Source organism: Chinchilla lanigera, unplaced genomic scaffold (assembly GCF_000276665.1).
Source record: "Chinchilla lanigera isolate Chin_1 unplaced genomic scaffold, ChiLan1.0 scaffold00072, whole genome shotgun sequence".
Classification (NCBI taxonomy): Eukaryota; Metazoa; Chordata; class Mammalia; order Rodentia; family Chinchillidae; genus Chinchilla; species Chinchilla lanigera.
Genome location: NW_004955473.1, coordinates 4,718,375 through 4,734,486, shown reverse-complemented (window position 1 = coordinate 4,734,486; position 16,112 = coordinate 4,718,375). Strand labels below are relative to the sequence as shown.

The 16,112-nt window shown below is 38.5% G+C and overlaps 1 protein-coding gene across 6 annotated transcripts in view; it reads left to right on the top strand.

The window, feature by feature from the left end:
• The first annotated feature begins 2,798 nt into the window (after positions 1 to 2,798).
• Positions 2,799 to 16,112, top strand: part of Slc25a14 (solute carrier family 25 (mitochondrial carrier, brain), member 14) — a 33,788-nt gene continuing 20,474 nt past the window's right edge. The window contains exons 1-6 of one of the 6 annotated variants that reach the window (XM_013523088.1): positions 2,799 to 2,916; positions 3,046 to 3,291; positions 8,179 to 8,272; positions 9,469 to 9,616; positions 12,432 to 12,526; positions 14,113 to 14,198. In XM_013523088.1, coding sequence (XP_013378542.1) covers positions 3,217 to 3,291; positions 8,179 to 8,272; positions 9,469 to 9,616; positions 12,432 to 12,526; positions 14,113 to 14,198 — 498 coding nt within the window. In that variant the 5' untranslated portion in view covers positions 2,799 to 2,916; positions 3,046 to 3,216. The remainder of the gene's footprint in view (positions 2,917 to 3,045; positions 3,292 to 8,178; positions 8,273 to 9,468; positions 9,617 to 12,431; positions 12,527 to 14,112; positions 14,199 to 16,112) is intronic. The other 5 variants (XM_013523087.1, XM_005401237.2, XM_005401236.2 and 2 more) reach the window with 5 other exon arrangements.

Genomic DNA, 16,112 nt, shown 5'->3' with positions numbered 1-16,112 from the left:
CTAACAGAGTTATCTAATGGTACAGTGCGCTGACTTGTGCTGTATACTTAAATAAAAGTATTCTACCAAAGTAGACAACTGTCTATAGTAAATATTTTGGAATGAACTTCGAAGTTTCCTTCCAATGATTAGATTTCTTGATTCTATCCTCTTGAATAGTTGATATTTTAGAGGGATCAAAATTCAACCTTAACACTAGACTGTCAAACACTGGTCTTTGTGGTAGAGACTACAAATAATACAAGGTAATTTATAAGGAAAATGACCAATTTTGAGAGGATAAGATTTTTTTTTACATAACAGATTTAGAAAATGAACTCTAGGAAAGCAACTAAAATACAAATGTATTGAATGTTGTGTGTGTTTATAATGTTGCTTCCATGAATGCTATTTTTATTCATTTATTATAGAACTTTAAAAATCACCCATTTGAAAACAAGTTCATTTTAACAAGGTTTACCTAGGTGGTCATGGGCTTAGCTGGTGGTGACAGCAGCCGTGAAGGCAAAAGTTGTCCTGTAGAAAACCTAAGAGTGATTTGTTCATGGAGAGGGCCCAAATTCTACAAGGATGTGGAGTAAGCCGAGGTCACAGCTACACATACCACTCATCTTACCAGAGAAAGCATAGTCCTTTTAAGTAAGAAGTACTTTGAAGTTTAACCTCCCTTGTTTGGCTGCAAGAGACTCACTCTGCAGAGATCTAAATGGGAGAAAAATTCACATTTTGGAATGCATATACATTTCTTACATTATTTCTATTTTAAGTAAGGAAGTTTCTGAAGTTAACAGAGGCGTTAAGGTATTGAAGTTGACAGCCTGAGTTCTGAAGTCATACCTGAGTATGTTTTATTTTTTATTTGAGGCAGTGTCTTGCCATGTAGTCCATGCTGGCTTGGAACTCCAGCCTCAGCCTTCTGAGTGCTAGGATTCCAGGTGTGTGCCGCCATTCCCGGCTCAGACCTGAGTTTACATCTCACTTCTGTCACTTCTCAAATTATTGTCAACTTTTTATGGCCTCATTTTTTAATCTGTCAAAAGGGGAAAATAATGGTACCTGTCTTATAGGGTAGCTGTGAGCATAAAAAAACTCTTGGTATGACCCTTGGTACATGATAAAAACTCCATAATGTCAATTATTATTATGATATTGCCTGAAGAAATTTTTAAAAGAAAAAAATTTGAGATATCTGAACTAAAACGAGAAAGATCCTTTAGGGAAAAAGAAATTTTAAAATTTGCTTATTCAATAAATAAGGGCCGAGTGCCTTACACAGACTGACTCCCACTTGTAATATAAACAGTAAACCTTTGACTTTTTTTTTTTTTGGTACTGGGAATCGAACTCAGGACCTTGCGCTTGCCAGGCAGGAACTTATGCCACTGAGTTATATCCCCAGCCCTTAAACAGTAAACCTATTATTGCTCACTCTCATCTGAAAGAAGCCTTCACTTGAGGTTTAGAATTCGGTTGTAGTAGCCAGGCACGGTGGTGCACACCTATAAGCCCAGCATTAGGGAAGCACAGGCAGGAGGACTGTGGTGAGTTTGAGGACAGCTTGGACTACATAGGAAACTCAAGGCCAGCATAAACTACACAGCGAGACTTTGTCTCAAAAATAATCAATCAATCAATCAATCAATCAATCAATCGGTGTGGCTTATTGGCTAACGGTCTTGTCCCGGCAACTTTGCTGTTTTGACTTACAGCGGCCCTGGCCACTAAAACCAGGCACCAGGCTCTCACCTTGACGCAGATTGTGAGGAGTCAAGTAACTAAACCCCGTTACTAAACACCTCTCTTCTTTAAATTCTTTAACTTTCTACAGTCCTATTTTCTGTTTCCAATTTGCTCTTAAGTTTCTGCCTAAACCAACAGCTTCGAGTACAGGTTCTGTAAATTTTCATTCACTAATTTCTTTTTTTTTTTTGTGGCGGGGGTTGCTATCAGGACTCGAACTCACGACCTTGCACTTGCCAAGCAGGCGTTGTACAGCTGAGCTACATTTCCAGGCTTCAGTCTCTAATTTCTGACTTTGAAGAGGCGCTGAGGTTTACTTCTCTATCCTGATTTTCTTTCGGAGCCAGGTGCCTCGCAAAATTAAGTTCAGCCACTATTCCTCATTTTCTCACTTGTGTTTTAAGCATTTTGTCTTGCCTTCCTTTTTCCTACCCAGCGCACGCAGACTTCCTCGCTCCCTTGGCGCCCCCTAGCCTCTCCAGCCTTTCCCTCCCTGCGCCAGGGCTTCTCCAGCCCCCGCCCCGCACTCCGTTTGCTCCGCCCCTCGCTGCTCCCCCTCGCGCTCCTCCCTGCGCTGGCCCCTCCTCTCGCGCCGCGTGACTCCGGGGGTCCTTTTAGCACTGCCTCCGCTAGGTTTTTTTTTTTTTTTTTTGTCTTTTTGAGACAGTGTCTCGCTATGCAGTTCAGGCTGGCCTTGAGCTCACGTTGTAGCCCCGGCTGGCCTCGAACTCGCAACGATCCTCCTGCCTCAGCCTCCAGAGTGCTTGGGATTACCAGCCTGCGCCACCACGCCTGGCCTTTGTACGTGCCAGGTAGGTGAGTAACGCGGTGACAGCGACACCTCTGCCCCCGCTGGCGAGCACAGAAACTGCAGATGCTGTCAAATTCTCACGCCTTAGCGCCCTTCCCCCGTAACTCCCGAAAGTCAGGTTGCCCCCCTGAGCCTTTGCGGCCGTTCCCTTTCCCGCCCCTGCAGCCTTCCCGAGGCCCACCTTTGGACCCGTGAAGCTGCCTCTTATTTCGCGCCTTCTTTTTCAGTCTTGAAGGGGGCGGAGGCCGTTGCCGAGGCGACACCTTGGTTACTTCCGCTGACAGCAATGCTTCCGGGTTGGCGTTGCGGTGGCGTTTCCGACTGTGGCAGCCTCGGCTTCCCAGTCGTCTGCGGAGCCCGAACAGGTGAGGGGGAGCTCCTGGACTTCCAGGCTGGGGAGCGGGGCTGGGCCGCGCCAGGCCGCGCGGGGCCGGGCTGGCCTGGTTCCCGGCCCTGGGCGGGGCTTAACAGTCCTTTGATCTCTCTCCCCTCAGTCCAGCCCCTTCCCTGTCTTTCACTCTTCTGGCAACGGTGGTTTTACTTCTTCGATTGAGCCCTGCTTCTTCGACCCCCCTGGGCGGCCGCCTCCTTCAGGCGCCTCCAGTCTCTCCAAGAACTCGCTCGACAGCTGAGGAACTGGCAAGATCCTGCTACCCAGAGGGTGAATGGGTATCTTTCCTGGAATAATCCTAATTTTTCTAAGGGTGAAGTTTGCAACGGCGGCCGTGATTGTAAGCGGAGTAAGCAAACACCTCCATTGTATTAGTGTGAGGGATGCTGTTGAAAGAGGGGCCCCTTCAGTTTCTCCCCTGCCGCTCCTGATGGCAAGGCGTAGAAGGCATCTGTTAAAATGCAGTTCAGTTACTTGATTGGGATGACAGTTATTATCAACATGAAATAGTTGCTCGGTCAAGGTAACGGCAGGGACATTTCTAGTTTTCTGTCAGGCGATAGACGCTTAGAGTCGTCATGAACACTTCCCGCATCTTCGTTCCCTGCCCATTACTTAATGGTGTGCTAGCCTTTTGGTCTCCATTTCAGAAATTCACCCCTAACCTCACTGCCAACAAGCACCCTTACCTGCTTTCCTTCATACCACCCTAAACCAGCCTCGCTGTCTCAGCTGCTTGTCAGCCATTGTACTTGCTGCATCTATAGTAGGCTAATTAAGCTTGGTGGATTTCAAGTAACTTCTCTGTGAAAATTTTATAGCGCCCCCCATACACCTTTCAATATAACCTACTCCATATACTGGTGTTAGCTGACAAGTGAATTCTCTGTTCAAGTTGGTTTCTTCATTTGCTTCTCAGCACAAGCCATATCGATGCCTGCTTCTACAGCCTGTGTTTATTCCCACGCTTGAGTCTGTTTATCCTGTCACCTCCCCTATTTCCTCCCTTGCTTGCACCTATTCGGAGTTAACCTGCCTTGTATCAGGGGCCAGTTTAAATTCTCTCACCTCCACAAGCTTTTTCAAATTATTCCAGCTCATGCTGATTGTCTCCCTTCCCATGCTCTTCTTGCTCTTCTAGGTTGTCGTACATAGGTTAGCATTTAACTTTAATGAAGTACAGTACTTTGCTTTTTTCCACCAGATTATAAGCTCTTAAAAAGCAGGTACCATATTTCACACAACTTTCACCACTGCTCCATCTCCTTAATTACCCAGGAAAACTAGGTTGAATGGCAAATATTGTCTTGGTGTTAGAACATATTTCTATGTTTTTAAAAAACATTATTATTGCAGGTGTGAACATTTAGTATGCTTCCAATAAATATTTGTTGGTTCTCCATTGTTACCTTCTGAATGTGAGACTCTAATACCTCCTCTTTCTTGAAGGACAGAGAGAAAAGCACCCATAGTTTCCTGACTAGATCTTTGGAGTAGTGTAGGGCTATTTAAATTCTATTGTGGAACATTTTCACTATTCGATTATCAAATATTCTTCAGAACTTCAGAATACATGTCTGTATTTTAAAGATAATTTTTATTGGATTCTGTATTCAATAAAAGTATTTTAGGGTGCTATATTTCTATTTTAACTTACGTGATTTCTCTCTTTTTATCCATATCTGGGGTTAGCCCCATCTCCCCTCAAGTCAGTCATTTTAAGAGAAGTTAGGGTATTTGACACAAATCTGCAACCAAAGCAAGAGAAGAAGATTCATAGGCAGAACCTATCTGGGGATCAGGATAATGTGTACAGGGTGTTTAGCATTGACCAGGTCCAGAAAGTTACTTTTCTGGTTTTTCCTGAAATCTTTTTATAGAGAGGTTGAATATGAAGGTAAAGGAGATCACACTGGAAAAACAGCTATTTAATGGATGTGCACTCAATTCTGTATAAGCTATTCTTAGGATTATAAAAAATATTGTGAGATATGGTATCTGTCTTCAGGGACCTTACTTGGTCAAGAGAGAAAATAACATGGTGCAACTAGAAGGTAAACCTCATCCAAGTTTTTATTTTTGTGCCTGAATTTAAGAATTGAAAGTTTAAAAAATATTGCATGGCCTTAGAATGGATGTGACATAATGCGCATGCATGTATACAGCTTTATTTAAAAGATTCAGGTAGCAGCTCAATTTAATGATTCAGTAGTGTGATACGGCCCCTTAAAAAGCAACTGCAGCCGGGCATGGTGGCACACACCTGTAATCCCAGCACTTGGGAAGCTGAGGCAGGAGGATCATTGCGAGTTTGAGACCAGCCTGGGATACAAAGTGAGCTCAAGGCCAGCCTGAACTGCATAGCAAGAGCCTGTCTCAAAAAGACAAAAAAAAAAAGCAACTGCAATTTTCAGTTGGAGTAACTGAACAAAAATATATAGAATAAAGAAAATAAACAGGGATATTTAGCCTGATAAGGATAAGATTTAGGAGAACATGGTAGCTTTCTTTAAATATCTGAAAAACTGCCCTGGAGAAAAAGAATACATTTGCTCAATATTGCCTCCAAAGACTGGGTGAAAATTAAAGAAGACAGACTTTTGGCCTAGTGTGAGAAAGGATTGTTAAAAATGAGACTTGATCAAACATTATACAGGGTTTGTTTGCAATACAGTATTCTTTTCTAAGTAGTAAAATAGGTTTAACTATCAGATACCAGTAGGGCAGTGATGGTAGTAGTGGTATTGGATTTGGCCAGTGGTTCCTAGACTTGAATTTTAGGGCCCAGAAATATAGTTAAGTTTATTTTGCCAAGTAATGACACTAAGCAAAATCAAATACCAACTACTGTTACTTCATACAAGAATATTTTTTAATGCTCCAAGAGTAAGAAGAATATGAACTAATAATTGGTAGTAGTTTAAATTAAATACATTTAGCTGAAAAGGGCCCTGATGCCTCTATTTTTTTCATATCAGCTCAGAATTGTAAATTGCATTAAGGAACCTTTGGTCTCCCTGCTATGACTCTGCACCCTCCTTTTCACTGATTCATTATTGCTCTCTGAACTCTGAGCACATCTTCATTAAAAGGCTAGATAGCATGTAGTAAAGTCTGATAGAGTGAACTCTAAATGAGAAGAGTTGAAAGAAGGAAACAAAGTTCTGGGGAGAAGCATAGGAGCTGTCTGCAGTATTTAAGAGTATTTCAAGAAATCTTTAAAGTTGTCAATGGAGAGTGTTTTTTTTTCCCCATAAATTCAGGGGATATGCCATGGTCCTTCTTTTCTATCCCTATTCTTACACCATGTGTGTCACATTTTACTATTAATTCTAATCTTAAAATGTAGGCATAGCTAAAAATGTTGAGGTAGTATTTAGTCGAAGACTTATTTTGGGCTGCAACTGACATATTATCCAATCGTATTTTGTTTTTTAGAATTTCTTTCAACAACTTTTTCTTTTCTTTTTTTTTTTCTTTTTTGGGTTTTTCTCTGGTACTGGGAACTGAACTCACGACCTTGCACTTGCCAGGCAGGTGCTTTGCCGCTGAGCTAAATCCCCAGCCCCTCAACAACTTTTTCAAAAGAGCTCTCTTCCACATTCTGTATATAGTATTCTTGAAGTGTTCACAATTATTTTTGTGGCCTATAACTAAAACATTCACCTGCATGTTTGATATAGAAGATTATTCTTTGCTTGAAGAGAATTTCTTATGTAGAAACAAAGCAAAACCTTATTTCTAATAAGAGATTGTGACTCACATGTGCTAACATCAGATTGGCAGTGGGGAGGTGGGCAGCAAGTACTGTCTGTTAAAATGTAAATTTGGACATTTAAACTTTGAGCAATGTAATGATAATAGTTACTGAGCTAAGTGTCGCACGTATTTCTAGGTATTTTACATATATTATTTAATTTTACAATAACTATATGATGTATTTTTTTAATTCTCATAGTCAGGTAGGCATAGAGAGATTAACTTGCCCAAAGTCACAGAACTAGCAAGAGGATTTGAATTTAGGTAATCTGACTTCAGAATCTTCCTTCCTGACCATAAACCACTTGTAGTTGCTCCTGAAATTCAGAAGTATTCATACTGTGACACTCTGAAAAAGGGATGTTGAAAGGAAATCTGAGAACCCATTCTCAGAAAAGTTAGTACTTTCAACTGGACTGGGATTTAGCAGATGATGCCTAGAGCTTTAGTTCTTAAGTGTGCAAATATCAATGTTATTTAGAAACTTGCAACTTCTCAGAGACAGACTTACACCATCAATCAGAAGCTCTGGGGGACAGTCTACCAGTCCATGTTTTAATACACATTCTAGATGACTGCGGTACAATTTGCTAAAATCTGCTAAAATTTGAAACCCATTGGTCTATAGGCCAGAGCTGTGGACAAATCAAATCCAAGAGAGAAGGGCTGGGAGTAACAGAAAAAGGGAAGAAAGCTAAAAGGATTGAAGATGATGGGCCTAACGGGGGTGGCAGAGGGAAGGGAAAAGGAAGCTGGGAGCAGAAAAATTATAAAAGAACTCTTTGTATGTATGTGTTTTTAAAAGGCTAGGGAGAAGGAAGGGGAGATCTACTAGATGGATGCATGTTAAAATATCAGAGAGAAGAGAGATATCATTCACATTGCTGTCATTTGTCTGTTGACCAGAAGGAATGTATAAGAGCTACTCTGCTCAGCCTGGGCCTAGTGAGAGCACAGAGTTGTATGTAGCTAGATACAGGTCTTGGATGAACTCCAACCTTAAAGTTTAGTGGAGAGATGAGAGGACAAAGAACACCGGCAGGTAGTGATGTGAACCTGTGCTTTGCACCCAAATCAAGCTAACTGAATGCCATGAACTGCTTTTATGAGATGCCTTAGCTCATATCATTTGAATTCTGGGTTCCTTCCCTTGTAATTGTCTAGTTGTATTCTAAGTTGAGTGTACTGGATGGAGTGAAGTCTTGTTTGGGTGGGGATGACTAAAAAACATTGAAGAAACTAGAGAGAATGAAGGGCAAAAGGTTTATCTTTGTATGAATCACACATGTACTCCTACAGAATGGTAGTAAAGAAGAGATTCATGATCACCTGCACCCCTCCATTTAGTGTCATTCCACTTGTGGAATTTTTCCTCTACATGTTTTGTTTGTCAAGTTTATTGATCTAAATTATATGTTCAAATGCTAGCAAATGCTCCTCAGTTTTGTGCATTGTTCTGATTTGTGTTTGTTTTTAGCACCAGAGAAGTACCACTGTAAGCCATGAGATGTCTGGTCTGAATTGGAAACCCTTTGTATATGGCGGCCTTGCCTCTATTGTTGCTGAGTTTGGTAAGAATGTGAAAAAAATGACAAGTCCACATTTTATAATATAGATGGTGTGTGGTGCAGTTATTTTTGGTGAAAACTAGAGAAAAACAATAAGCTTTCTCTGTTTGTTTTAAAAATTATTATCTCAAAGATATCAAATAATATTTCTGAGAAAGTACCATTGTACAACAAATGAAGTGAAGAAAACCATCGGTCCACCTTTGGAAGCTTTTTTGCGAGTTTAGTGATTTGTTAATTTGCTAGGCTTAAGTAATGTGTGTAAAAATGTAGAAGCAGTTGGATCTAATAGGGGTTTCTCCTGTGTTCGTGTACTAATGAGCTTTCTTTTATGCTGTTGGTTTATAAGTCTTTTAGTAAGAATCCAAGCTTCTTTTTAAAACTTCTGTCTTATTTTAGAAGAACACTAACAAAATTGAGTAAGATTCTTCTCTATTTGATTTTAATTTTGAAATATTTTTAGAATGTAATTTTTTCATCCTCCAGATTTTCTCTTTGCTAAACTAGTTGTGACTACAGTCTACCACTTTTTGTACTTTCTTGGCGTACCCTCCGGTATGCTTGTATCTAGGTAATAAGTGACGAGAACTATGTAATCACCTTGGTAGTTTTAGACCTTGATATATTCCTTGGAATATATTTTGTCAGTGTTATAACTACTTTTGTGTGTTGAAAATAAGAAAAAGTGGTTTGTTTAAGGAATTTTACCCTCGAAGCATTTTGTTACTATTAGAACTAAATTATCTAAGGAATCAGGACTAGTAGAACCAAATAGCTTATTATCATTATCTTTTATTTTTTATAATCAGATAAAAAAACCCACAAATGTTTCAGCAGTGTATAAGAGCGCCTGGAGCAGCAAGCCTATGATTTCCTGTTTGTGAAAATTTGAGGACATTTTAAGAGGAGCGGTGGGAAGAGTTAAAGAATGTGAGCAAGAGACTGATAAAATGCCGCATTGAGTGTTGTAGATTAAATTAAGACATTATTTTGCATTTACAGTGTATTAGAATCATCTTGAAGCACTTTATATATCACAGTGTCAAGTATAGGATGGGCTAAATTGTGCTGCCTAGGTATAGTATACTACATTTCACTTTACAACATACAACTCTTATCCTCTGGCAGTGGTATTCTATTAGAGATCATCAACCATTGACTCTTTGGAAATACTTAGAAGTGAGTGTGTTCCTTTATAGGAACTTTCCCCGTGGACCTTACCAAAACACGGCTTCAAGTACAAGGCCAAAGCATCGATGTTCGCTTCAAAGAGATAAAATATAGAGGAATGTTCCATGCCTTGTTCCGAATCTATAAAGAAGAAGGTGTATTGGCTCTATATTCAGGGTAAGACTGGATTTTTTTCTTATATCATGAATGGAAAAGCTTCTTGAAGAGAGTGTGTTTTTCAACTGTATAATAGTTTGTGCCTTTATAGTCACCATTTCAGCATGTAGTTCTGTGTTGATGGGCCAGTTTTATTTTGCTGGGTTACAAGCTTTAGATTTTGTGTTTAGTTGGTTGTAAATGATACGTGTTAAAATGGGTATATCATTGCAGCTAAGGCTTTCTCTTGGTTTATCTTCTTCCAGTTTCCTAGGCCATCATAAATCTAAGCTACCAGTTTATTGCTCAGAGAATGGAAATCATTTTTATCATTAACCTGTGTTAGATTTATTTAAAAGATAATTTTTCTGGAGAAAAATATCAAATCATCATCCTGAAGCAAGTGATTCATAGATAATTTGTTTTACCTTGTTCTTCATTAGCATGAATAATCACAAGAGATTTTTTTCTGATAGCAAGCAATAGAGTAGGAAATATACATATTTAACTATATCATAACCACTTAAGCTGTTGCTTTCTATTAATACTTTCTGTATAATTCCTCAGTTTGCAGGAATCTCAAAGGAGGTATGAGTGAGAATGTTTCCAGTTTATGAGCTGAACTTAAATAGGTTGAGATCTTGGCCCTAGTACCTCCTTGTACGAGTAAAGGTATATCAGGCGTAGAGGTTAGTTGTTTAAAAAAATCTGTGATGTGGGTAATAGCATATAATTCTTTGTGTATGTTGCTGGATTCAATTTGTTAATAGTTTCTTAAAGATTTTTAAATGTAAGTTTTTTTTTTCCCTTTTCTATGGTACTGGAGATTGAGCCCAGAGCCTTTGCAATGAGCTACATCCTTAGCCCTTTTTCAATTTTTAATTTTCAGAAAGGGTCCTGCCAGGCTGGACTTGAGCTTGTGATTCTCTTGTCTCAGCCTGCCAGAATGCTGGAACCATAGGCATGTGCCACCATGCCTGGCCTCCTGTAGCATTCCTTTTTTCTACTATTTTTGTCGGGTTTTGGTACTAGGGTAATGTTAGCCACAATTAGTTGAGAAGCATTCCTACGTCTGTTTTCCAGAAAAGATTGTGTAAAATTCATGTTAATTGTTTAAACGCTTGGTAGAACACCTCAGTGAAGTTGTCTGGGCCTGAAGATTTCTTTTTTTTTTTGTTTTTTTATTTTAAAAATAAAAGGAGGAAAACATTAACAGACAGACAACCTTTCACAAAATAGCAAAAGAACAGTACAGATAATACAGAGTTACAAACAAAGTGGTAGGAAATTAACAATGCTTCTTGCATTACGTATTGATATCTTCAAAGTGGTTTCTCATGAAAACAGATAGAGACATGCAGTATTGATAAATGAAGGACTCATTGACAGTTTCTTTCAGCATAGAAATGGAAGACAGTAGAACAACTATGTTTAGGAACTTTTAAGTTATGAATTTGAATTCTTAAATGTGGTCTCACTCTGGCCACTATGTCATATACTGGGTTGGGTTCTGGGGAGTTCCTCTTTTAGGGTTGCACACTGCTAACTTCTTGTATCTTCGAGAGAGCTCTCTGGGTTCCTTTCTGTAAGGACACTAATCCCATTCATTGGTTCAGTCTGGCAACCTAATTACATCTCAAAGCCCCTGCTTCCTAATACCCTCACTTGGGTTCAGGGTTTCAACATGTGACTTTGTTGGCAGAAGGTAGAAACAGTTAGTCCATTGCAATGGCTATGAGATTTACTCAGATTATTTATTCAGATTATCTGTTTTATTCGATAGTTTGTGATTTTCAAGGCATTAGTCCAGCTCATTGTTAGAGTGCTTGCCTATCTGTGCAAGTCCTTGGGTTCAATCCTTAGTACTACCAAAACAAAAAACAAAAAATAACAACTACAGCAAAAAACCCCAAAGCATTTTGGCAGGGTGTGGTGGCACACATCTGCAATTCCAGGAGGCTGAGGCAGGAGGATCACTGCAAATTCGAGGCCAGCCTGGGCCACATAGCAAGATCTTGTTTCAAAACAAACAACCAAAAAAACCAAGAAAAAAGTGTTTTTTCTAAATTGAATTTATGAACATCAAGTTATTTATGCTATTCCCTTATACTTTTAATTGCTGCAGGATTTGTAGCCCTATTCCCTTTCATTCCAGACACTGGGGATTTGTATTTTTCATCTTTTTCATCATTGTGAATCTTGCTAGAGGTTATCCATTTTATCCTTTTTTTCTTTCTGGAGAGCCAACTTTTTCTTTCAGAGGTTTTTATTTTTGATTTATTGATTTATGCTCTTTTTTATTTTCTTCTGTAAGCTTTGGATTTATTTTCCTCTTCTTTTTCTAGTTTCTTCAGGTAGGAACTTCGATAACTGATTTGAGACTTTCCTTTGTTTCTATTGGAGGCATTTTTTTTCCCAGTAAATTTCTCTCAGCACTCTTGGCTGCATCTCATATATTTTAATAGATTGAATTTTAATTTTCATTTAGATCTGTGTATTTTTAAACTTTCCTTTGAGACCTTTTCTGACCAATGGATTTTTCACAAGTGTTTTGTTCAGTTTTCCAATGTTTGCTCTCTTTCCCTTTTTCTAGTTTGATTCCATTGTAGTTAGAGAATACACTCTGAATTCGATTCATATAAATTTGTTGAGGTATGTTTTATGACCCAGGGTATGTGCTATTTTGATCAGTGTTTTGTGGGTGCTTTAAAAATGCATATTCTGCTGTCGTTGGGTGGAATGAGATGAGTAACAGAAATGAGTAGGCTGCTTAGATATGTATAATCTGCAAATGTACCTTGAGTAAAAGTGTTTTCTTTCTCTTTTATTTGGGCAGTATTGCTCCTGCATTACTGAGACAGGCATCGTATGGCACCATTAAAATTGGGATTTACCAAAGCTTGAAACGATTATTTGTAGAACGTTTAGAAGGTCAGTATACTCACTTCTCTTTTATGGTGATCCTCAGAGGGATTATTGGAATTGTGCCTGAAAAGTGATGCCTGGAGAATGGAGGATAGTCACTGCAAGAACAAAGTGAGCTTGTACTTAGCTAGGACAAATCCTTGCAGAGATGATGTATGGGTTACAGTGATCTGCTCTTCCAATTTGTCCTGTTCCTATCAATAAAGAAGGGTTCCTGCTTGGTGTGGTGGTGTATTCCTGTAATTCCAGCACTCTGGGAGGCTGAGGCAGGAGGATTAAAAGTTCAAGCCCAGTCTGGGAAACTTAGGGATTTAATGAGATCCTATCTCAAAATAAAAAAAAAAAAAAATGACTGGGGAATATAGCTCGGTCCAAAAGCCCTGAGTTTAGTCTGCAGTACCGTTAAAGAAAAAAAGGGGTTTCTGATCATCCCAGAGGAAGCATAGAATAATAATGTCCAGAAAGTTAATGCTGTCCTCACCAATAAGGCATTTTGAATGATAGGGCATTTTCTAGCTGCCAATTTTGTGTTTGTTAGGTAGGTTAACTTCAGGCTATTAAGCTCTAGATTCTGATGTACCTATGGCTACCTCACCCACAATTAGCATTATCATATGTCTACTTGCTGCTCAGCATTTCCAGCTTGATATATGCTAAATGGTCATTTTATCACAGGCCTGGGGCTGTCGGATGGTTGGGGACAGCTGGAGAACCTTTTGGTTAGTAATGTCCTTTGAATCTCATTATTGTCCTGAATCAGCTTTTCTGGAGCTTTTTGGATATACTGAAGGTTTCCCTTCCACCTCTTCCTAAAAGAATTTCCGTTCCTAAATTCTTAACTTGAGTTTACTTACCTTGTGTTTGTAGGTTCTTCATGGTGAGGAGGAGTAGCGAAGATTGAATTTTTCTTGTAGAACAGTATGCTCTGTAGTTTCTGTGTTCTTTCTTCAAGCTGGTGGAATTGGTTCTAAATGATTGCTCTCCAGAATGAGGGTGTGTAGCTCAGAGTCTCTACGCTTGCCTAATATGCTGAGGCTCTGGGTACAGTCCCTAGCGTTGTGTAAATAAACAAATAAATCACTGCTTTTTCACATTTGACTACAGAAGCCTTCTGTAAATAAATAAAGGCTAGAAGAAATCTAAGACCATTCAAAGTTAATACTTAGATATTAAGATATTCTATTAAACATAAGATTTTATCTTTTAACATTCAGTTAAATTTTTAGAGTAGATGACTATCCATACAAAGACTTACAAATATATACTTTTGATATTTGAAGTGGTTGAAGGGGAAATAGCACTTTCTGAATTTATGTGGAGTACTGACAATTGTGTAGAGTAATAGGACATGTTCCTGTGTCTTTTAGAAATACTTTTTTAGAAATAATGATTTATACTTTTTGTATATTAGATACAGATTTGTGATCTAGAAATGTTTGGGTTTCTTTACTTTCTTACTTTCAGAAGCTTTGTAGTTTTTCTCTGAAATCTTATTTCTGACCATGGTTTTTTCTCTTCCTTCCGTAGCTCAGTCCTCTGTTCTCAGAAATTAGTGCCTAATAAAAAACAGAACTTTTCTATCCTTTTTACAGATGAAACTCTTCTAATTAATATGATCTGTGGGGTAGTGTCAGGAGTGATATCTTCCACTATAGCCAACCCCACTGATGTTCTAAAGGTAAGAGAGATGTCTGCAGTGTGATTTGAGAAGAGCACACACTTTAAGTTAGATTTGGGTTTAGATTTCCACTCTGTCCATTGTCAGCTATAAAATCTTGAATAAATCACTTCATTGCATCAAGCCTCATTTAGTTTCCTCATTTGTAAAGTGAAGACAATGAAGTTTTTATAGCATAGAGTTGTTGAGAATCAGAGATACTCTGTAAACGGATTAACATTATACTTGGTAGTAAGTGGTCAGTAAATACAGGTAGTAGTCAATTTATTATGAGATGCATTAATTCATTGATCTTCAAACTGGGGTATGGAAACCTTGATAGGTTATTTTTAAAGGGTTGTACAGTTTTGAAGTCATCAGTTTCTGGATCTCTTACTCATTCCTAAAACTGACCTGAGAATGAATCTGCGTATCTAGTAACTCTTCCATTTTACTAAAGAAAGGCATATCTCTTACCCATTCCAAATCTTTATATTCAGTAATATCATGGCCTGAAGTGTAACCTCGATATTAGCAAGAAATACATTGAAATACAGTTTTTGGGAATAGTCTCCTTTAATAGCTGAGTTACCTTAAATCTTTACTGCCTCTGTCTTTCCCTGTCTTACCCATATTTGTATGAAAAGTGAGATTTGGCTTTTAAAATGATATATTTTGTCCTGTGTTAGACTATTCTGAATTTGGGACGATAACACTCTAGGTTAGTGGTCTTCATTTATTAAAAATATAATTGAATTTCTTTAAGGTTTTCTCAAATCATAGAATGAAAAACCTAATATAAATATTCACTGTACTTTATCGCATAAAATTATATAATTTATTAACATTTAAGAACTAAATATATGACTAAAATATGTGAGAGGATCCTAAGGTTTTAAAAATTGTTTTGGAGGTGGGATATGAGAAAAAAGAAAGAGGACATGTGCTTTTTTTCACAGCTGATGAAACTGCCAGTGGCTAGGCTAGTGAAGAAGAGATCTGCAGTTCAGAGTTTTGAGAATTTAGAGTTGAAAAACAGTACACTTGAAAGAAACCACTGGTGGTTCAGGGAGAAAAGATGTGAAACATAATATTTCTGAATTAAAATGAATGCAATTTAGCTACAGAGCTTTTATATCTACTTTAGATGTACAGAACAAGTATTTATGAAGAGAATTGATTGTATTCTATAACTCTAGAATATATGAAGTATTGTATTTGTTAGAATGTGCTTTTCAAGAAACAGAATTCTTCACTCCCTGAAATTTCTTGGTTATCCATTTGGATCCTAGACTTAATCACCTAAATGATTCACTTCAATTTCTTGTCCCTCTGACCTCTCTGACAAAATTATAAGCGTTGACTAATGCTATAATCTACTTTTTCCTTTCTTGTACCTTAGTGTAGGACTGAGCAATGCCGAGCAGAGGAAAAGTCACAATTTTAGATATGGACTGTACCAATATGATTTATAAAAGCAGTTGGGCTGTTTGGAAGATAGGTATGGTATCACATGCCTATAATTCCAGCACTGGGGAGGCTGAGTCTGAGTTTGAGATCAACCTACTACATAGTGAGGCCCTGTCTCAAAAAATACTGGGCTGTTTGGTCCTTTCACTTATCCTTGGACAGCTTCTTTTCCTATTCTCAAGGACATTTTTAAGCCTTCCTTTCATCTTTTTTGCTCTTTCTCTCAGCAGATAACCCTTGGATGATAACCCTTCCTGTGGATTCACCTACCTCTCCACTTTGTCTTTTCCACTCTTCATCTATAAATTTATTTACGTTTATACTTGTCTGTACCATGCCTCTACGGTAGTGATTTTCAAAATGTATTTCTCTAGTCCTGGAGCAACATTACCTGGGGACATGTTCTCAGGTATCCCATGCTTATGGGATCAGAAAGGGTGAGGCGGGGCCCAGCAGTGTGTGTTT